The sequence below is a fragment of the Solanum verrucosum genome, unplaced genomic scaffold (genome assembly GCF_900185275.1).
Source record: "Solanum verrucosum unplaced genomic scaffold, falcon-dt-bn FXZP01000261.1, whole genome shotgun sequence".
Lineage (NCBI taxonomy): Eukaryota > Viridiplantae > Streptophyta > Magnoliopsida > Solanales > Solanaceae > Solanum > Solanum verrucosum.
The window spans coordinates 6,919,672-6,943,645 of record NW_026019969.1 but is presented as its reverse complement, the minus strand read 5'-3'; the positions used below and the strand labels follow the sequence as shown (position 1 = coordinate 6,943,645).

General features: G+C 31.7%; 3 protein-coding genes across 3 annotated transcripts; 2 read left to right on the top strand and 1 right to left on the bottom strand.

Annotated features, from left to right (window-relative positions):
- Nucleotides 1-1,582: 1,582 nt before the first annotated feature.
- Nucleotides 1,583-5,833, top strand: LOC125815734 (homeobox protein knotted-1-like 1). The gene is made up of 5 exons (XM_049495280.1): nt 1,583-1,999; nt 2,085-2,204; nt 2,294-2,456; nt 4,931-5,181; nt 5,516-5,833. The coding sequence occupies exons 1-5, from the start codon at nt 1,706-1,708 to the stop codon at nt 5,687-5,689; spliced, it is 1,002 nt and encodes a 333-aa protein (XP_049351237.1). The 5' UTR covers nt 1,583-1,705; the 3' UTR covers nt 5,690-5,833.
- Nucleotides 5,834-10,552: 4,719 nt separating this feature from the next.
- Nucleotides 10,553-14,339, top strand: LOC125815555 (uncharacterized). The gene is made up of 2 exons (XM_049495051.1): nt 10,553-11,853; nt 14,040-14,339. The coding sequence occupies exons 1-2, from the start codon at nt 10,673-10,675 to the stop codon at nt 14,149-14,151; spliced, it is 1,293 nt and encodes a 430-aa protein (XP_049351008.1). The 5' UTR covers nt 10,553-10,672; the 3' UTR covers nt 14,152-14,339.
- A 2,961-nt stretch (nt 14,340-17,300) lies between these two features.
- LOC125816370 (nicotianamine synthase) lies at nt 17,301-18,600 on the bottom strand. Its single transcript, XM_049495967.1, has one exon. The coding sequence runs from the start codon at nt 18,508-18,510 to the stop codon at nt 17,557-17,559; it is 954 nt and encodes a 317-aa protein (XP_049351924.1). The 5' UTR covers nt 18,511-18,600; the 3' UTR covers nt 17,301-17,556.
- Between the last annotated feature and the right edge of the window lie 5,374 nt (nt 18,601-23,974).

Below are 23,974 nucleotides of genomic sequence, written 5' to 3'. Positions count from 1 at the left end.
TAGCGTGGGAGAACGTGCGCTATAAACCAAAAAAGCCTCCGATTTTATTTTATTTTTCTTTTTGATTTTTCACTACCATTTGAAATTCATATTAAATTTAAATTATACATTATAAAATTATCTATTGATGACGCTCAACAATATTTTCATATCTTCGAGGTGTCCATCCATTCCTTCCAATTGTCCTTTCCTCAAACCAACCTCATCTTCTCTAACCTTTTCTTTGTTTTGCATAATATTTCTTGCATTTCATTTTATACTACTCCCTCCGTCCCTATTTACTTGTCCATATTTCCTTTTTTAGTTGTCCCTATTTAGTTGTCCATTTTGACAAATCAAGAAAGGACAACAAATTTTTTCCTATTATACCCTTATTTACACTTCTTGAAAATTGTAAAAGTGTATGTTGTTTCCCTCCAATTTATTTCACTTTAATTCAAATAAGTGGTTGTAATTTTGAAGTGAAAAGTTGTCATAAGGGTAAAATTGTAACTTCACTGTGCTAATTATTGTTGCCTTAATCTGTGTGCCATTTCTAAAGTGGACAACTAAAAAGGGACGGAGGGAGTATATGATATCGTTTTATTAATATAATATTTTTTAAATTGACTTTTATAAAAAATTATGGTTTAAAATAATTTTGATATTTATGTGGTTTAAATTATTTTATTAAGAATAAAAAAAATTAAGTTAAAATATTTTTAATTATAGTAAAGTAACATTCTTCATTGGATGAACTAAAAAGAAAATGGTGACACATAAAATGTCAGAAAGGGAGTACATAAATACATTTTAATATGGTTTCCATTGATATTTGTGCCCTCATACGTTGAAATCAAATAAGTAGGCACACACACATCCTTTATGACATTAATTGTAATGTAGAATTAGAGTATCTCATGCAAATTATCATGTATGATGTGTATAATGTGTGTCTACTTACTCAATTTCAAAGTAGGTATAATACATAAACATGACCATTAATTTGACTTCAGCGGATAATTATGTCTTCCAACTTTGAGTGTGCACAAGTAGACACTTAAATTTGTATAAAATTGAACAGGTAGAAACACGTGTCCTACATGACATAATACACGTAGGATGTCACATAAGACACAAAACTGTCATGTAGGGTGTTATGTAGGACAAATGTGTCTATTTATTCAATTTATACAAATTTAAATATCTACTTATGCACATTTAAAGTTAAAGGTCATAGTTGTCAGCTATCACCACAAAATAATATCCTTAATCAACACCAATAACCATTAGAATTAACTATCACCATTATTAATCACTCGATAATTTTGGAAATTTTTTTATTGATATAATATTATTATTTATTTTATATAAATATTGATATCTATTAGATTACTTAATTTAAAATAAAAAACAAGAACAACATATAAATCCAACCGGGCATACCTCCTTGAATCCTTGAAACACCCCAGGGCTTCGCTCCTCTTTCCTTTTCCTTTCCCCACTAAGCACTAGTAACACTTAGTCTCGTCTGGTCGGGTCTTTATCACCTTTTTAAATTTTTAGACTAAAAATAAAATTAAAGTAGCTACCTAGCTAGGGCCTTTTTCCAGGTGTCTCTTTTTTTTTGGGTTTAAAGAAACGTACTCCATATATATACAGCCAGATTATAGCTAAGCATTTTTAATTATTACAAGTTGTTGTTCACATACTGTGTAACTGTTTGATGATGGATGAATTGAGCAAACTTCATTCTGCTATTGTATGTTCACGCAGTAGACAACAGCAACAACAGGCTGAGGCTGAGGCTGAGGCTGAGGATGAGGGTGGGACGACAATTATTAATAACACTCCTACTCATCATACTAGTTTTGCTATTCATCATTATCGTCAATTAGAAGCCGCTGATCATCAAAATAATACTAAATCCAGCACCAATATGTCAGATCTTATTAAAGCTCAGATTGCAAATCATTCTCTTTATCCTAACTTACTTTCTGCTTACCTTCAATGTCGTAAGGTTAGTGTTTAATATGTTCTATCTTTGATTATTTATTTATCATCTATATGCCCTTATTTTTCAATTTGGGCAAATTTATATCAAGGTTGGAGCACCGCAAGGAATGACATCAATTCTCGAAGAAATTAGCAAAGAGAACAACTTAATATCCAGCTCATGTCACAGTAGTGAAATTGGAGCTGATCCAGAACTTGATAAGTTTATGGTAATAAGAAAAAGAAAAAACCCACCTACACATATATCATGAGTTTTTTCTTTTCTTTTCATTATCTAAAGAGGGTTTTTGTTGTGAAGGAATCATATTGTGCGGTATTAGTGAAATACAAAGAGGAGCTTTCAAAGCCGTTTGATGAAGCTACAAGTTTCTTGAATAACATAGAGTCACAGCTCAGTTCCCTATGCAAAGATAATTTAATTACTTCAACAAGTTTCAACTTCAACAACAATTATATATCTGGTACTCTAGTAATTACTTAATTAATTAACGTGAGTCTGTGCGTGTGTGTTTGTAGTACTAGTCAGAAATACTATTCCGTTCAATTTTTGATTCGGACCCCCTATACTTTCGCTGTCCCTTTCTGTTCTGTAATCTGTATTAGGGTTGGTTGAAACCTTGGAAATTGAGGCTTTTCAGAAGCTGCATCCATGGAACTACTGTTACTGTCAGACTAATTATATTTCTTTCTTTATTATCTTTCCAATGCTTCAACAGCATATATACTTTTGCTTTATTAACATTGCTGTGGAGTGTGGACTAGCGTTTGTCCGTAGATTTTGAGAGTTTTGTTTGATCATGAAATTTGATCAGATTTACTTCAAATATTCTCAAGTTTTTCCTAAAGTTTTCGGGACTTGTGAAATGCATGTCATAACACAACTTAATCAATTTCAAAATCTATGTCTGAGAAAAGAAAGAATGTTTATAGATGAGAAAATGTGAAAATTAACTAGAGGTAGATCCTGTACTTGAAGTTTATGGATTTCTATAATATTTCTCAAGTTAATATATACTAACAATTATTGGGTACAATCAAGTGAATTTCTTAATATGTATACAAAGTTTAAATAAAAGCTATTGGTTTCCGTGAAATGAGAATAATTAAGTGTATAGAAATGTGATTTATCTCTAGGAATGGATGATATGGTTACACACTTTGAATTTTTCCCTAATTATAATTAGGGGCTTTTCTTCTTCTTCTTCTTCTTTTCTATCTGAAATTGCCTTGCACGGTGATGCTAAAAAACCTACTTGCTTGTTTGGTTCGAGTTTTTCATCAAAGAAAGTAACTTTGATTTAATGAAAACCCACATAAATGGTTTACATCTGATATAAATAACCCCCACTTGAAAAATGTGCTTTTGGTCATGGAAGTTGAAAGTTATAGATGGTTAGTGTTCTTTGTTGGTGATGATATTGAAAATATATCCGTTGTGATCAGGCATAAAATGTATAGATATAGGCACATCCAATTTAGTTGATGGTGTACTAGTTTCAAAAACTGTGAAGCATTAATCACTTTGTTTCGATGCTGACGAGCACACCTGCACATGAACTTAGCTTAAATATGGAATGTGTTTAAATTTATTTGTTTGGTATCTACATGAAGAACCAAAGCTTTTAGACATGGGCTAGGGCCTTGAAATTGTTAAGATAAACTTTTAAATCTGTCGCTTGTATAATGTATAGTCATGTCATTTTTCAGACCTTTTCTGTGCCTATTTTTGTGTCATGTCACAAATTTTGTCCTTACTCTCTTACATAGTCATGTAATTATGCTTAAATGTCTATGGATTTCTAATAACTTTGGGAACTAGTGGTATTTCCAGATGAAGGCCAATGCAATCTGCATTAATTTTTCTTAGGAGAGGATAACTTTGGGAGAGTCATGAATGGATATTTCCTACAAGATTTCATTTTTTTCTTGACTATGTGCTGCTAGACTTTGAATTAATTAAGGATTACACCAAGAGACATCAGAATACTAAGAGCAACCAAGGTTTACTACTTAAATATATAAGATCATCATCCATATGTAATTTGATGAGAATAAACTTCCAACTTTATGCAAACTTATTCTGTTTGTAAACTTTCAAAATCTCTACTTCGTACAAGTTATGATATTACATGCCCCTTTTCATGGTTCAAGAATTCATCAAACTTAATGTTTAATGTAAACTAGGATAGGATGTCTTCTTTATCACTGCTTGGGGCTCGAGCCCACTGAGCTAGTATTCTGCACTTTGTTTACCATCTCAATAGAGTACTGCGTACTTAATTTGTTTTCCCCTATTTGATATTTTCTTAGTCTAAATTATTCATTGGTGGAATCAGGTAACTACAAAGCCGGAAATTTAGTTTAGTTATTAGACCTGTGTGCAGTTTTAAAATGAAATCCATTTGAAATTGGATAAAATTTTTTTACAGAATTCCATGTGAATTGTGATGATGTAAAGCTAAAGCAAGCATCTTTATATTGTGCAAGAATTAGATTCTGTTGCTTCTTTATGGTTTCTACTGTCCTGATAGGTAATATCTCCATGTTACCATGTTCGGGAAAGTTTGAATGTATATTTTTTGCACTAGCTAGCTAGATCCTTGTACGATATCTTAATCAGTGTTATGCAGTTGTGAAAGGTTTCATAATTTTACTTGAGATATGATGTTAAAAAAAGGCTCAAATCATTGTCACTTGATTGATCTGGTCATTAATTTAGTGAACCATAGAAATCAAATTTGTTTATATTAATTCTCATATGGAGTAACTAAATGGTCGAAAGATTTTACTATTGCTCGGGGATTTAAATTATTCCATGTAATAGTGTTGTTTTTTTTAGTTTGAAACATATCATACGAAGAATGCAAAAGATGTGCTGTGCTAGGTGATGTAAGCATACGAGCCCTTTTTGATTTATGTTAGATGTCCATAACAGATGAAGCAGGTGGTACCTCAGAGGATGATCTAGGCTGTGGGGAGATGGAAGCAGCGGATAGTCAAGAATATCCTGCTAACCGTGAAGGCGATAATGAGCTAAAAGAAATGCTGATGCGCAAATATAGTGGCTATCTTAGCAGTTTGAGAAAGGAATTTCTGAAGAAGAGGAAGAAAGGCAAGTTACCTAAGGAAGCAAGAATTGTATTGCTGGACTGGTGGAAGACTCACTATCGATGGCCTTATCCCACGGTAATTTCTAGTAATTCTCTTCTCGGAGCCGTTCGTTTCATAACTATGCTTACCTAGATTGCTCTATCAGGAGAACTGGCTGAACGATCTAACATGTTGCAGCAATTAACCTGCGCTAATTTCTAGTTATCTAAACTCTTATGATGGATACCTATAGTTATATGACTTTTAGCATTGTCCAGTGTATAGAAAATAAACTCAGTTTGTTATTGCCCCCAATCTTTACATTTGCCATTCTAATATCTTTATGACCAACGATCGCGCAGAATCCAGTGTCACGAGTGGTGACATGATCTGACTGTTTTCTATTTATTTAACATGTATATGGATGCAGGAAGAAGAGAAAAATAGGCTATCAGAGATGACAGGGCTAGACCAGAAGCAGATAAACAACTGGTTCATAAACCAAAGGAAGCGACACTGGCGGCCATCGGAAGACATGAAATTTGCTCTAATGGAAGGTGTTGGTGCTGGATCGATGTATTTTGATGGATCTGGAGGCACTTGAAAATGACAACACAAAACAAAAGGAACCTCCTGCTAGCTAACACGTAGTGTATAGTATTATGATAGAAAGTATGTATTTTGAAGTTTATAAATCGACAATTGTTAAACCATCTATGTTCAAAATACAAAATTTCTGTACTTTTTCATTTTTTTAGATCTTGATATTATTGAATAAATTTTACTTCACCAAAAATAAGGAACCTACTTCTCATCCTAGTATTCATTTCATTATTGTTACTTTTTATTGTTTGGATTGGTGGATTCTAGCCTAAAATGAAAAAAAACATGATCATGCTCCTTTTGATCTTATTTCTATAATTTTTAAACTTTTATTTGTGTTCACACAATTTTTTCGACAAACAATTATACTATGCTATTCTTATATTCCACCCCCTTTATTCGCAAATTTCTGCATTTTCAACTCTCAAGTATAACACTACAAACACAAAATTAAATTATTTTATTGTAAATACGTGTCTGTCATAAGCATTTTTGAACTTTATCTGTTAGTGAATAATGACAATATTCAGCCATTTTGGTTACAACTAGGGGGTACAAAATTGAACCGAAAACCGAACCAAACCGCAAATCGAGTCAACCCGAAAAAAAAACCCAACTAGTGGTTTGGTTTGACTTGGTTTGGTATTGAAAAAAAAAACCCGACTATATTTGGGTTGGTTTGGTTTTAACTAAAAAAAACCAACCCGAGACCAAACCAACCCGACATTATATATGTAATATTAAAATTTTATTTTATACATAAAAATATTTACTTTGATATAATTTTAAAATATTTTTTATACTATTTCATAGTTTTTATCTTTTAATATATTATTTCAAGTTTAAAACTTAGAATTCGGAATGGTCCAATAGAGATTATAGTTCATAGATGTTGATAATTATAATAAAACTTAAATCAAAATCAAATTAATACTAATGCAAAAAGAAAATCAATTCAACACTAAGAATGACAATAATATTGAATATTTGTTCTTTAGTTTTACATTGGTTTAGACAATTAAAATACATAATCGAATTTTAATTTTCCTTAAATATTTAGTAATGTAACTAATACTTATTAAACTTATTTTAGCATGATTTAGTACTTTTAAATTATGATCTTTTTCATTATGACTTTGCAATATTTATTTTACATGATGATTTCATTATTATTTTTTATTGAGTATTTTTGTGTCATCAGAACTAATATCATATTTTGTGTTATTTTTTTATGAAACACCTTAGATAATTGTATTTTGGTTGGACTAAATAAATATTTGGAGCACAAGTTAATTATATGTTTGTATGCAAACTTTACCGAAAAAATCCGAGGTTTATTAGTTTGGTTTGATTTATAAATTTAAAAATTCGACACAATGGTTTGGTTTGGTATTTGAAAAACCCGAAAAAATCCAAATTTATTAGTTTGGTTTGGTTTATAAATTTAAAATTTTTACACAAATGGTTTGGTTTGATATTTGAAAAACCCGAACCAACCCGATCATGTACACCCCTAGTTACAACGAATGGCATAAGTTAAAAGTAAGGAAAAACTATCTAATTACACAATTTTTTCTACCATAAATATTAATCCATTCTATAGTTTGAAATAATTACATATTGTTTCACTAATTAATAATTTTGTAACAGATTTCAAGTCAGATACATATATCTTTGATATTAGATAAATAGGGAGAGGCGAACGAGAGAATCAGCATGCATGCATCATTTTATACTGATACATGTATCTTAAATACCGGATACATTATGAAATATATATATATATATATATGGGGAGAGATGAACGAGAAGAGGATAGAGATGAGTAAGATGGGAGATGGGCGAACGAGGGAAGAAGAGAGGTGAGCAAGAGAAGGAGAAATGCGAGCGAAATGGGATAGAGGCGATCGAGAAAGTCAATATATTCCACATATATATATATATATATAAATCACACTTGTATATAATGTATGTGAAATTAATTACTCCTAATTTGACTCACATGTATTCGAAATACATGTATCTAGCTAGAAAATTAAATGTGGTACAAAAGGTAACTTTAACAATTAAAGTGAAGATACATAATAGGCCTTTAAATTAGTGGAATTTGTGTTAGTTTGCTTTAAAGTAACCAACTATTATTCATTGAGAGAAAAATGTTAGATTTCACCTAGTTAAGGGTCAAATTGCCCGTTTGCTCTATTTTACATTACGTGTGAAGGTGATATAGTTTTCTAAAGATATAAATAGGCCACTTGAGTATAGTAAAAGATACTTTTAAAGTCGAATTCACAATTATTATTTTTTTTCATTTTTACTTGTTACTGTTTAATTTGACACACTTTTTAAGAAAACAATTAATAATATATTTTTTATGTACAATAATACTTGTCCACTATTAATTTTGCACACTTCTTAAGAAGCTATAAATAGAAGGATAATTTAGTATATCACCCTTCGAATATAATAAATATAATGTCTTGAAAAAACCTAATAGAGAAATGACTTTATTTAATGATAATGGTAGGAACTAAGCACAAAATTATTCGTTAATTTCATAAAGTGGACAAATATTGTTGGACATCTCAAAATAGTATAGTGAAAAGCAATTGTCGGACGAAAAGTATATACTTTTTGGATCTTGAAAAATGATATACATAATAGTATTTAATATAAAAGGTAAAACATGCATGGCAAGCAATATATATGAAAATAACAAGAAAATTTTAGAAATAAATGACAAGTAAAAGTGAGTAGGAAGTATTATCTTATTTTCAGTAAATTAAAAGGGTAAAGATCTTTTTCCCCTGCTCGAAATGTTAAACCATCTCCAACCCTACTCTATTTTATTCTTCATTCTCTATATTCTGGGAGTAAAATAGAGAATACCTTCTCCAAGCACTCTCTATTTTACCCTCTACTCTCCAATTATAGAAAGTTGAATAGTAATTCTCCAAATTAAATTTGGAGAACTATTATTCATACTATTTATTTCACTTTTTGAATATTATATTATTATTTTTATTATTTTGTAATTAACATATTATTTTTCATATAAGGATATTAATTAAAATTTTCTAATATTCATAATTCTTTTTTAAATATAATATACATTTAAAAAAATATATTATTTAATATATACTACTTTCATCCTGAATTAATAATATTTCAAATATTTTATTTTCAATTTTCGTCACTTCAAGTGAATCAAATTTGATATTATTATTGATTTTCACTATGATGAATGCACAAAATTTAAATGATAAAATGAAAATTTAAATTTAAAAATACAATATATAGCATAATTATTTTAAAAATTACAATAATAATTTAATAATCTGGAAGGTCCTTTCCAAATTTAACAATATTCGAAAAATTAATGTATGATCTAGAGAAGTTATGATTATGCTTGTTGATTGTTTTTTTTAATTATTCGTAATTGTGTTTTAGAAATTAAGAATAAAATATAAATCTATATTATATAAAGAATTTGAAAAAAATAAATTGAGAATTGAGTTGGAGTCGTTGGTGAGAAAACTCTAAGGTTGGAGATGCCTAAAAGGGGCAAATTAGAATTTTGATTTTGTTTTCGAGGTTAAGTTGGTAATTAGAATTTACCTGCGTATAGAATAGAGCGTAAAATCTTTCTTCAACATCACTTCGATTCGGAGTGTACCCCGACCGCCATTATCGAGCGAGTCTATTCCGAACGCCAATCTCCGGCGAGTTCGTCATCTCCGTCGACTCTAAGGTAAGTTTTCATTCGCTTAATGATTAATATTGTGTGCAATTTTATACAAGCTTGAATTCGCTGAAGCGCATAGTGTTTGATTTCAAAGAAGTCGTGATATGTTCATAAACAAATAGATTTTGTAGGCTATTCTTTTGTACGAATTTCGTTTATTGTAATTTAAGACTGTTTTGAATTGGTGATAGATTTGTACTTTTCTCATAGTCGGTATTAGGGTTCCTTTGTGGAAGGAGTAGGGTTTATATTCAAGAGAGCGAGAACTAAGGTTTGCAAATTTTTTTACCATCTTCGCAGCTCAGGAAGGTCTTCATTTTCATGATTTGCAAGCGGACGTTAATTTAACCCTAAACTATTTTCCATATGAAAATCTATTTAACTTGAGATTTTTGTACTCTTTGCAATTCTAATTTTCTGTTTTGGAGATTTTGAGGCATACATATCACAAGAGTAGTGGCGGAGACAAGATTTTCATTAAGGGGTGCAAACTATGAATAAGTAAACACATGAATAAGTCGAAGGGGGTTCAACATCTGCTATATATACATAAAAAATAAGTTTAACCATGTATAAGCAGTGTAATTTTCATCGGAAGGGATTCAGATGAACCCCTGGGCTGTTACTACCTCTTCCATGAGAGGCACCCTACCCTCTTAGTCACCTGTTAATCAATAAGAAGGCCTAGATGCTGCCTATAGTCTGTTTATATGAGCTGAGCTCCATTGTCATATTTTTGAGAGTTCTGTTCTGGTATAAAATTGAGATTTCCTTTCCTTCATCCTCTGTTATCAACCTTTGCCTGAAAGAAGACAGTTGAATGACAGATGTTGCTGCTGTGTAGGTTGAATTTGTTGCGGCTCTAGAGAAGATACTGGAATAACAATTTTTTTTTTATAGGTTATTTATCTTTTATTTTTGATAGTCATTGTCTCATTGATATCTCCTCTATAACTTGGTACAAGTTACAAATCCCACTTTACTTCTGCCAAGTACTCTACTTGATCAGTTAGGTAGATTTGATTTGGTTGTGATGCCATTTGTTCTTGAAATTTTGTGTGTGGCAGTGCCCGAAGAAACATATTATACACACACATATAATCTCGTCTAATTTATTCTCATCTTTTTCTTTTGTAATAGGGAGATCATATCACTGGGTTCAGAGGCTTGAAGCATATAAAGCGTCCACTGTTTCGTTTACATACCATTTTCTTCAAGGGGGTTCTTTCTCTTATAAAAATGTCTGTAACAGCTGGTGTAAGTGATGCAATTATTGCAATTAGGGAAAAGCTCAGGGGTAAAATTGGCCAAACAAAAGTGAAAAGATATTGGCCTGGTAAAGCTCCTGAATGGGCAGATGAACCAGAAAAAGATGAGGATATGCGGATGAACAGGGAAGCAGCACTTGAGAAAGCCTTTCCCAGCCAGGGTGGTTCAGACATTGCAAGAAAAGATGATGCAAGGCTGCGTCGACTGGCAGAGAGTAAAGTTGATAATCGTGAGGAAATCAGAGCAGATCATCGACGCATCCGGCAAGCAGAGATTGTTTCAACTATTGAAGAGGAAAATAGAAGACTAGAAAGAATGGAATTTGAGGAGGATGACGAAGATGCCTTGGATGAAAGGAGGAGGAGAATCAGGGAAAAAAATCTTCAGAGGCAACAGGAAGAAGCTCTGCCGGAGGAAGAAGAAGAGGAGGTAGAAGAAGAGGAGGAAGAGGAATCAGAATATGAAACTGAATCAGAGGAAGAGACCACAGGGATAGCAATGGTGAAACCAGTTTTTGTTCCAAAATCTGAGAGAGACACCATAGATGAGCGTGAAAAGCGCGAGGCAGAGGAACGAGCTCTCGAGGAGTTAGTGAAGAAGAGGTTAGAGGAGAGAAAACTTGAAACAAAACAAATAGTAGTTGAGAAGATACGAGAGGAAGAAATAATTCAGAAAAATTTGGAGCTGGAAGCTAATATTGCTGATGTAGATACTGATGATGAGGTGAATGAGGCTGAAGAATATGAAGCTTGGAAGTCCAGAGAAATTGCCAGGATCAAGAGGGAGAGGGAGGACAGGGAGGCTAGTAAGAAGGAGAGGGAAGAAATAGAGAGAGTAAGAAATATGACGGAAGAAGAGAGGAAGGAGTGGGAAAGGAGAAACCCAAAACCTGCCCCACCACCCAAGCAGAAGTGGAAGTTTATGCAGAAATATTACCACAAGGGTGCTTTCTTCCAGTCAGATACTGATGACATAGCTGGAACTTCTGGCGCTGATAATATATTCCACCGTGATTTCTCTGCACCAACAGGGGAGGATAAGTTGGATAAATCCATACTACCAAAAGTCATGCAGGTCAAACACTTTGGTCGCAGTGGAAGGACAAAATGGACACATCTTGTCAATGAGGACACAACTGATTGGAACAACCCGTAAGTACCTTAAACCTTCTATGTTATATGCTCATTTCTGTTCATTCAATTTGTCACGTAGATATGCTGGATTAGCAATTCTTAATAATGCATCCTTCAGTTACACCTGGTTGTTTATTTCACATTAGCATCTGGTTTATTGGTATATCAACACAGTGGTGAATATTACCTATTCTCTGACTCTGATTATCTTACCTGCTCTTTCACTTTGGTTGAAGGGATGTCACAGTTTTTACTCTTTAGCATATTGATTTTCTTGAAACTGGTGATATCTCTCAATCTTGGTCTTCCAAATTGGATTTACTGTACAGAAAGCAAAGGATAAAATTAAAGTTACATTTCATTGAATATTTGATCATACTTCAGATGTTTCACAGTAGCATCAGAACTATTAGGAGAATAATGGTTCTAAATGTGCGAACTTTGTTCTAGAGTCTTATTTGGCCTTCTATAAAGTGGGTGATTTGTATCCTGAACAATACATCTCATCACATTGACAGTTGCTCTCTGTCTGTGTCTCTCTCTTCCACTCTCTGTCTCTCTGTTTCTTTTCCTTCCTTTTTATTGGGTGACGATAAGAGGAAGGGGGTTGAGATGAGCTCATGGGTCTTGTCTATATGCTGATGGATTCCTGCAAGCTTGATTAGTTACCTACTCTTTCTATGGTTCTTTTGCTTGGAATTTTTAAATAATAATTATTTCCCTGGCCAAAGGTCTTAAGAGAGAATGATGTGCATCTCAGGGTGTAGAAAGGTTTATCTGATGTGTATGTGTATCAGTACCTAGGGCAGGATTTGGTGTGGTAGTAGAAAAATTTCGTTTGCTTGGTGGATTTCTGGGGATGTATATATGAAGAATTTGATTGCCTGTTGAGATCTTCTTGCCTGAGTGGTACTTGTAGCATTTAAACCATCAAAGTTTCCAGAAAATGAGACGATCAACAAGTGTTGGGGATCTGAAAATTTTGATTGCATATTTTTGAGTGATGGTGCTGCTACCACAGGAGCTTCCATTTTTCTCTGTTCCTGTAAAAACACACTTGCATTCTGTTTTGATGGTTGGCGAATTTTTGTCATGGCAAATGTACCTGGCCCGCTGGATAGGAAAAGAATTGAAAAGCCTTGTATAGCATAGGAAGATTATAACTGGGAGTTCAGAGTTTGGGGCCTTGAAACGACTTTTGGTTTTGGAGGTGTGGGAGTGAGTGCATTAATTATAGGTGCTTTCTCAGTGTTACTATCAAATTCCCTGCATAATTATTGACTAGTCGTGTATTAAAGTGAATTACTTTAAAAAGATTCATACATAGTGGCAGATGTACTTATTAGGATCACTTTAGAGAAACATAGAAGTTTATTACATTAGTGCGACAGAATGTTTTGCTTCCAGTTCAGTAATTTCAATTGTGGAAAGGGAATTCTCCAAAATATATAAGCCCTTTTTCACTCAATAAAATTATCTACCTTGTTAAAAAATAAATAAAAATGCTCTTCAGTTGAGTTTTTTTTTTTTTTTTTGAGAATTAGTACTGTTGTATTCTTCAGCATTCTTCAATGGAAAAAAATATCTAGCAAGATAGTTATCTAGCAACCTATCTGATAGACATATCAATGGAAAAATCCCAGAAGAAAAATTAACACTTCAGGGCACTTCAGCACTCGGAGTTGAGTATTTCTTTTAGAGCCTATAACCTATCTGAGTAGCTTAGAGCATCTGGGATTAAAGAAAGAAAATATCTAGCAACCTGGTCCCTTCATTTGATGGACTGGTTTGTGGGGCTTAGCTTGTACCCAGAGGAAGTATAGTAATATCTGGCCAAGTACCTGGTTTTCATTGAATACTTTGCCTGCTAGTATTTGTGTAATACTAAGACTGCTGCTGTGATGAGATCGCTCCCTACACTTTTGTCTTAGCCATTCGAATGTTATACTTGCTTCCTGACAGAAGGAGTACTCTATTTGACTTCCACCAGTAGGCGATGCATGTGTACATTTTTAGTTGAATCTCTTTGTGGGGACAAACTAGAAAGGGAAAAAATGCAGACTGCTTCAAAATTTAAATATATCCTTCTGTATTCTAGTTTATGGTGTATAGTTTGTGCTTTGTGGTTCAGTGTCCAGCTTTATCTATGTAATATTCTGCTAACAGCCTTTGCACTTACTGACTGACAATTGCCGTTGGAGCAGGTGGACATACAATGACTCTCTTCGGGCCAAGTATAATACAAAAATGGCTGCTGTTAATGCTCCTATTGCTAAGCCTAAGGGTAAAAAATTGAAGGATTGGGAGACCCGGTGAAGCCGTATTGTAGTCTGGTTCTTGTTTGTGCTCATAGTTCAGCCAGCTTTCAGGTTGTTTGAAGCACTGTACTGACTTTCTGTTTTGCTCTTTGCATTCAAATGTCATCTGTAGCTCTTGTGAAGTTATATGAATGGCAGAGAAGCACATTCTGGTATCAGTTTCAGAATTATCCAATTGTCTCCTTATTGTAACATTCATGCATTAGGGCATAGATTGTATTTCGCTTTTTAATTATTGAGATATTCTATACTAAAATCATGAACAGAACTTGTTCTCTGTCTCGTTCACTATGCTCAACTAAAATCATGAGTAGAACTTGTGTTCATTTCTTGCTGTCTTGTGCAGTGGGGTTCTTTTACTAAAGGGACCCCCCCTTTTTCCCTACCTTGCACCTTTTGTTATAAGCTTATATGCATTGATAGACCATCCAACATGATCGATGTAGATTGTGTGGAGTGTTGTAAAGCTGTCATCTTTTGTTTGTCAGCGAGGTCTGGGATGAAGGTGGGGGTGGGGATGGATTTAATTGTCTCTTGGTTGTTGGCTAGGGGTGGGGATTGGGGGATTATTCAGGTGCGTCATTATTTTCTGCTCATAATATTCTCTGTTTGCCTTAAAACAGATGTGGAAAGTTGTAATAGAGTGGCTACTGTGCTTTTGCTCAGTTCTACTTCTGGGCTTCTGGCCAGGCAAATTTTACCTGCCCTGAAGTGCAAGACATATCAATGGAAAAATCCCAGAAGAAAGTAATAGTTATTCAATTTTTCTCTACTCCGAGTCTCTGATCACATAAATACCATGTTAATTTTTCAAATGATCACTCAACGTAATGAATTTACCTCGTGAGCTTACAGGAACTGTTAATTGGAGTCCAGCTTCATATTAAATGTTCTTTTTGTGTATATAATCGCGGATAGATCTCATTTTACCAAGTAAACCTACCTTAGATCCGAATGTGATTTATTTTATTTTTCTTCTTCATAAATATCTTTTTAGATGGGCATGAATTTATATTTTCTATTATAATATTCATGTCCATGATTCTAGTGTCTAAAAAAAAATAGGCCAAACACATATATAGCCCCTCAAACTCACTCCAACTTAGCTTAAACTCCATTTTTATGTACCATTTAAATACTTGTTCTAATTTTTATGATTTGTTTTTATTTATGTTCTTCAATTGCAACTTCTTATTTTTAAAAAATAGACGTGTGCCTATTAATTAAAAAAATTAAACATTCACGAACGAACATAAAATTTTTCAAACAATAATTTTTTTTTTTTTTTATATTTCTCTGTATTTTTGCATGAAAATAAATTGATGAAAGTTCTTTGATTTTCTTTCTTAAACATTCAATTAAATTAAATAACACTACTTATTTATTTTTTCTTATCATCTAGGCTATCTAAATTTAACGCAAATACTCACTTTTAATTTTTAATATAAATCAATACGAATAAAAAAACCCATCTTCAAAAAGACTCGACTGACTTTGTTAATAATACTACTAAAAAAAGACTCTTGTTCATTGCTAATAACACTACTAAACAATGTTAAAATTTGACTAACTTTGTTAGATTGTCGGTGATTTTAAAGAAAGAAAATCAACACAATTTCATTGATTATTTTTCACACAAAAATACATAACACTTTTAAAAAGAAATTATTAAAATAAGTATGTTCCTGTGAACATATTCTATGCATACAAAGCGAAGATGGATTGAAAAGATGTATGCAGAAAGCTAAATGACATTAAAATATTTTTGGATATGCTGATGTTTGATTGATAAACGATAAGACATTTGTTGGCTGAAAATATGGACCATTTAAGTACACTAGCTTTTTATAGATGTGAAGGCATATATATATAGACAAAATTACATCAATTTATCATCACCTCAAGACAAATTAAAAATCAACAGATTGTAGATACACTGTTTGAATTGACTGAAGTTGTATAGTTGAAAGATATATTGTAGTCTTCTTATTATTGACTATCTTTCTTTAAATAAATTATTTTGGTTTTATCTTCAAATGGCCCCTTCACCTTTCTCTTCCACTCAACTTAAGTGATCAGATTCTTTTGTACATTTTAGAAAAGATAGTACAATATTGTTATTGAAAGGAAAATCAATAGTAAAAAAGCTCATCACAAATGAATTCTGTGTTATGACAAGTCAATGCGTTGAAAATGATTTCAGTTCAGGGGAGGAAGGGGGAATTAACTCATTTTGGCTTGCAAGCTCATTTCATCATGTGTGCGGGGCTACTCCTAGAACCCTCAACAGAAGACAATTCAATATAAGGAGAAAAAAAATTATCTTCCGAATTAATGTGGGATATTTTATCTTTCACGTAAGATAGATAAGAAAAGGATCGACAAGGAGGAGGAAGACAACTTCTTTCACTACTATAAAACGAAAAATTAGTGACAAATTTTTTTTGAAGCTAAATAGCAAAAATTTCATGTTAATCGCATTTAGTGATGGATTATAAGTAAATCCAATTAGCTAGAAGCTTTTTAGCTAGGAATAACCGATAATTTTCTAGCTAAATTTCATGTTTTCTTATAGTGATTTGAGCCATGAGGATATATCTGAAAATATGCAAAAATTGAAGCGATTTTTTTTAAAAATAAAAATTGAAGCAATAAGAAAAAGATAAAAGATGATATCACTGATGAAGTTGCAGTTGGAAGTTTTTTGTAAACTTTGTGTACATGACCGTAAGTGGAAAGTAATGTATATTGTCCTTTTTCTATAAATTTCCCCTTTCACATCATCTTCAAAATCAAAATCAAAATCGTGCAAGGTTTCAATTCCTTTTCTTTAGTCGTTAGAACCAATTTTTTTTTAAAATTATAACATCAGTTGAAAAGTGTAACAAGATATACTAAGAATACGATTGAAACAATACCAGAAGCAAATAAATACTAACTAAAGAAACTTTACCGTCAAAGTTGATTTGAATCTCCCATAGAGCAGGACGCATGATTCAATCCCTTATCTTCCTCCTCGATTCCTCCACCTTTTCAAATCCTCCAATGTAATATAAAAATAATAATAATATAAAGATAAACAAGAAAAATGAAATATTGAATAAAACAAAATTGGAAATTGAAGGAAATCAACAAATGCACAAAACATTTCAATATGGTTGATATTCATATAGATAAAATTTGTAAGATTAACAAAAGGCCTCATAGTGTCATGCCTTTTTTTTTTTTTTTTGTAGTTTGAGACACACAAATGGGACACACTGATCAAACAGTTAGGGATACAACAACAAAGTATTACTACTAATAATGAAAAATCAAAATGGAAGTACTCCACATTTATGAGGAACATAATATAATGAAAACATAGCACAAGACAAATTATAAATTCTTCAACACATAAATCTCACTCCTCAAGTGCAAATTCCTCAACCAAATTCATCTTATTGAGTGGATTGAAAGCATGAATCTCAGCACAAGCACATTTGCTAGGTAACACATAGGCACCCAATCCATCAAGTGGTTGAACACAAGGAACTGGCAATTTTCGCGCAATTATCACAGAATTAATCACCTCATCTGTAGGATGGTACACCGAAAGTACCTCAAATCCTCGTAGATCACGAGGATCGAGGACAGGGTAGAGAAAAGCGCGCGCACCATGTGCACTTCTAAGCATCAGGGTAGCCCCTGGAGACATGTATTTAGCAAGATGATCAACAACCTTAACTTTGTCCTCTTTATCCATACCAACCAACGCGGCCAGAAAGACTACATCGTAGTCTTTCAAGGCACACGTTACATCCATGATGTCGGCCGTATGAAAAGTCATACGGCTTGACAAGTCAGGATCGGCCGCCACAAGGGCGGCCGCCATGGAATTAGCATCAACATCAATGTCATAGTTGTGAAAATAAGTAGTAGTAAGATGTTTAGTAGCTAAAACAAGTGAGGTAAGTGGAAGTGGACCTGATCCAATAAAAGCAATTTTTTTGGGGATATTTGTTGTGTTTTTAGTAAAGATGTTGTACTCAAGTAAACTGAGTTTGATGTAATTGTCAAAATATGGAAAAATGTGAAGATGTTGAAGGGGGTTTTCATATGAGGCAAGAATTTTAGAAAAGTGTGACTCTAAAAGTCCTTCAGCTTGACCACATAGTTTGATGAGATGAGACCTAATTTGTTGAATTTTTTGACAGAGCTTAGAGACATCAATGGGATTAGGAGGCATGCACGTGTGGACAAGATCTGTGAACAATATGTTGACATCTTTGGAAGGGCTAAGGTTCTCCAATCTTGAAATTTGCTCATATAATTCACATACTTTTTCTACTAATGGATTGCTATTTGGGCACACCATGTCGACACTATGAGCAAATTGATATTTTTTTTCTTTTCTTGGAATTGTAAAACAAGAAATTGTTTGTAATATGTTTTTAGCACAAAATAATCTGATGCTTATGAAGACTCCACAGGTCGCTATTTATCGACGGATTTTTTTCTGGGGGGGGGGAGGGGTGGGGGTGGGGTGATTTGTTGCATCATTCATTGTTTGAGATTTTTGGATTATTAATTTATTTAAAAGAATATAATGAAATGCTATAGAATAAATTTTGTGGTGATTTCTTTAACAAATTGATAGTGTAAATAATTGTGACATATTTAACAAGTTATTTTTACGAACCTAATTTACGCTTTGTCTTTGTATGTATGGTATATGATTTTTTATTTTTTTTAAGGATACTTTCTTTGTTCTAATTTATGTGGTACATTTTTTTTAGTTAGTTTTAAAAGGTATGTCATATTTCAATAATTGGAAATAATTTAACTTTAAAATTAACGTTTTACTCCTAATGAGATGATTTGTAACTACACAAATGGTTAAAGAGTGTTTTGGATCACAAACATAAAAGAAGATTTTTTTAAAATTTCTTTAACTTTGTTTTAATTCAAATGGTATGACATAAATTGGGACAGATGGAATATTATATTAACAACGACTAGACACATACTATAGTTCTAATTAGGAATATCAAATATTTAAGTACTGCAATTAGCTACTTAATTACTCATTAAAAATATAGTAGGTTGGTTAATAAAAAAGATCAGAAATTTGAAGCATGAACTTCATTTTAAATTATTACTCCCTTCTTTTCATATTAGTTGTTCACTTTTTTCTGCACACACTTTTAATAAATCATAAATAATAAGAATATTTTTATTAATTTACCTCTTAAAAATTTGAAATAATTATTGATAATAACGTGAATAACTAATAATCTCTCTGTCCCAATTTATGTAACATTTTTCGTTTTCTGAAAGTCAAATAATTTAAATTTTACCGGGAATTTGCGCATGGAATTTTCAATTTTTTTAAATGAAATTTATATATTTATAAACTACGTAAAAAGTACTATAAGACACAATAATTGACAATTCAAATATTTAAAAGATATATGAGAAATTCACGATAAAAATAGACTTATTTAAATTTCAAAATTCAAAAAATATCTCATAAAATAGGACGGAGAGAATATGAAAGGTAGTTACTCTAAGTACTACGATACTAACTTGTTTGGAGTTTTGTTGTGTACTTGTGTTTCTATTCTAGTTTTGCATTTGTACGAAAACCCTAATATTTTACGGTTTAGTGACTTTGTTGGACCACAAAGTGAGTAGTTTTCTTGGGACTTGGGACAAATGCTCAAACTTACAATCCCAATGCCTAGGCATATCTATATTTAATATTTATTATTATTGCTCCTTCCCTTGTTATTTTAACAAACTATAGGTAAAATTTACTCGCATCAAATTACAATAATTAAAATTAATATGATATAAACACTTGATATGAAGTGTTAGTCATTGGAGCATCTGGTCCGACTCTATTCTTTTTTCTATTTTTTTTCCTTTTAAGTTCTCCACAAGAACACTTAATCATGATTTGGATTTTTTTACCTCATATGGTTACTCGTATTAAAACGGCATGAATAACAAGGTGGAGCAATGAATTAATTAATTTATAATAATTAGGAAGAAGCCTAGGAATATTGGGAAAATGGCATGGATAATGCATAAGAATCTAGTGTTAATACAACACCTAATTAAATTAGTGAAAATAGGGGAATATATAGGGAAAAAACATTGATTGTAACATCAGAATCTTAAATTTCTTATGCTTTCCCACTTAGATTGTCCACACTCCATACCACTGCATGACCAAATTTAAATGCTTTAATTCTAAGCTGTTTTTTTTTTTAAAAAAAAAACAATTCCTTTTTCTTTAATCCTTTCTATTCCAAATTGGGTTTCCTATGGGAAACACCTTGTCCTTGATGATGAAATGATCGAAGAGTTACTTGTTGCTCGTTGTTGGTCGGAAGTGACAGATACCCTGTGAAATTGGTTGAGGTGGCGATATTCCATAGAATTAAACGAGCATATACCAATATTTGAGGGAACAAAATTATGTTTTTATAGAAAAAAAGTAACAAGAAGTGGTTTCTTTATTTCTCTAAAACGTCAAGTATTTTGAAATAAACAATTTACTGAAATAACTAATATTTAGGATTATCCGACAATAATAACATTTTCAATACAGTCTTGTAAATGTAGTATGAAGAGTCTGATGTGTATGTAGATCTTATTCCTCTCTCGTGAAGTTGGAGAAATATTTTTACTTTTAAAAACAAAATGATTTTCAAAACCATTTTGGATATTGAATGGACTTCTTATATGGCATATTTTGGTTTCACACTGGTCTGGCAATTATATATGAAAATAATGTACGACCTATAGAAAATGTCAAATTTTCTAGTAACCATTTTTATTATACAAAAAATTATTTATTTATTTTTGTTGTAACCTTGCGTGCAAGCATTTGGGTCCAGTATGCCTATCTCAGCGATTTTCCACATATGCCACAATCAACAATATAGGAGTATTACGTTACTAAATTTTGGCAACACATCTTTTTATTAATTTATTTGAATTTTTCTTCTAAGTATTTATTACAAGTCACTTTCATACTTCTTTTAAATCTTATAACCTTCTTTCTCATTTTTTCATTGGGGAGAAACATCAAATCACATGACAAATTATTAATAATAATAATTACGCCTTACTAATTTCTAGAATTGCTACTTCTATTTAAAAAAATTAAAACAATAAATAAAAATTACACTGTAGATGAGCTTGTAATTAATTATATGCTGCATTATAGTTTCTCAAGTGGTCATTTAAAATACCAATTAGGTGGAATTTTAAGAAATATTATTTTGTCTTTTAAAGACAATAAGTCTATCTTTTACTATCTGAGAAATTATATACTCTACTTTTTTTAAACTATCAATAACTTTTATTAAATATTTTAATTTATCAAGTATGTTGAGTTTTAGTGTAAAATATATAATGTTTATTTCTATTTTTTTTTTAAAATGTGTGCATTCACTTTCAATTCTTAGTATTATAAATGGAAACAACCAACAAAAGGAGTAAATACTCCATGGACACACAATAGCGCATTATAGTTGATTGGAAAAAATATAGAAGGCACATTGTGAAATTATTAGGTCTTTGATCTAACATACATTAAAAAAAGTACAACTTACATAATGTCATAAGACCTAAATTACATTCTATCCCTACTCTTTTCTATTTTATAAAAAATTCTTTCAAATATCAGTCATTCGGATACATTATACAACTACTTTGTTGAGATTAAAAAGGAAATTAAATATAAAATTAAATGTCAGTTCCCCAAATCATGCAAATCAAATTGATGTCAATCTCTCCCAAATAACAGCTCCAAACAATTAAATTTCAAATTTTCTTCTCTCAAATTCTCTCCCAAATTATAACAGATTAAAAAAAAATCGACAATTTTATATAATTATGTATCATATACAAAAAAAAAACTATAAATATGATAAAACAGTGTTGCAGACACTTAACAACATGCGATACATCACAACATCATGATACATAACTATGTTATACACATAACAAAGTTATGTATCATATACATAACTATGAATATGATACAAGTATCAATAGTAATATTTGATAGTGTCTACCGATACATAGCCTTCTACTAGTTAAACAAGGCAGGGTGTACGTGTCGGTAGTTAAAAGATAACGAATTTTGTAATATTTGTGTATCCAATACATAACTATGAACATGATACATAGTAATTTGTGTTTCAATAAATTAGGGTTATGTATCACAACTAATATTTGAAAATAATATATTGTACATGATTAAATTGTAATGTATCATAAAGGTGAAACAAATGAATTATACATTAATTTAAGAATCAAAATCAACTAGATACATTAAAAGATCTGAACCCTATGTATCATAAAAAAGATGAACAACAAAAAATCGGGAAAAAAAAATCAACAATCTAATCTATTTCGACTTCTCTTTCTCAACAATCACTTTAGAAGACAAATGTACATCCACTTTTTTCTACATTTACTTTAGAAAACGAAGGTACATCCTTCTTCTCATTCTCATTCTCCTTCTCAACATTCACTCTTGTAATTTTTTTTTTACTATTAACATAGACGTCACTCATGAATCTCGATCCAAAGTCCTTACAAAAGCCACCAGTAGATCGACCTTTTTCGTCTTTTTGAGCGTTTTTTTCACAGTCTATTTAGAAGGCGAAGATGCATCCTTCTTCGACTAGTTGAGTAATACCAACACTAAAAGAACGATCCTGATCCATATGCATCAGGAAATAAAGAAGAAAAAAAATAAAATTGAAGAAGACGACTGTGGAGGAGACACAGTATATCAATTGAGTGGTTTGAATTTGATTGACCGGAGAGAGAATACTTTTGAGAATAAAATTGATATGAAAATTCTAACGGATAAGATTGTAGAGAATTCTTTTTAAAATCAAATTGATATGAAAATTGTAACTGATAAGATTGTAGAGTAAATTATGGAGAGAATAAAGGAGTGAAAAAAAAAAGGAAATCATGTGTTAAGGATGGGATACTTATGTATCCGGTTGACTTGAAAATTTGGAAAAAATAAGGAATTTTGGAAATATTTTGAAATAGTAGGGAATGATGAAAATTATGAAAAATAAAGATGTGTATATAGGTAATTTATCCTTAAAAGGATTGTTCAAGTTTTATAGTGTAACTTATAAGGAGTACATTTATTATAACCCTTCCCATTTTCATGCTCGGGGCAGTACATATTTTTTATTTGAAATTTCACTATTCGATTTGATATGTACACATTCATGAATGCCCATCATGCTCGAATCTCTACATATTCTTTATCCGGTGTTCTATTGTCCGATGTAGTGCGTGTACATTCATGGATTGGGTGATAATTTTCACCTTTTGCAATTGTTCAATTTTATGGGGTACACATTAGGTTTGACTTCGATATTATATCAAATTAGATTTTAGCCTAATTTACACCTCCATAAGGATTGCTCTAACCTTATAAAGAGTCCAAAATTCTATTCATTCACCAAGGTAAGCATTCCATTCCCAAAAAAGGAAAGAAGAACAGTTGGACATAGCACATAGCTAGTGTTTTTTCGACATTGATGTACTTTAGTGAAAAGTTTATCAATATTTTAATGTATCACTCCATGTGACGAACAGCTTTAGCCCCTCTTAGTGCCAGATGAAATTACCACCACTATGCCATTTCTAGAGTCATTATGACAACACCTCCTAACATATACAATTCACTCACGGTAAAAACATATTCTAATCGACTAATAAATCAAATATATATATATATATATATATATATCTTTGATTTCTGTTACAATAAGGTCTCCGTTATATTC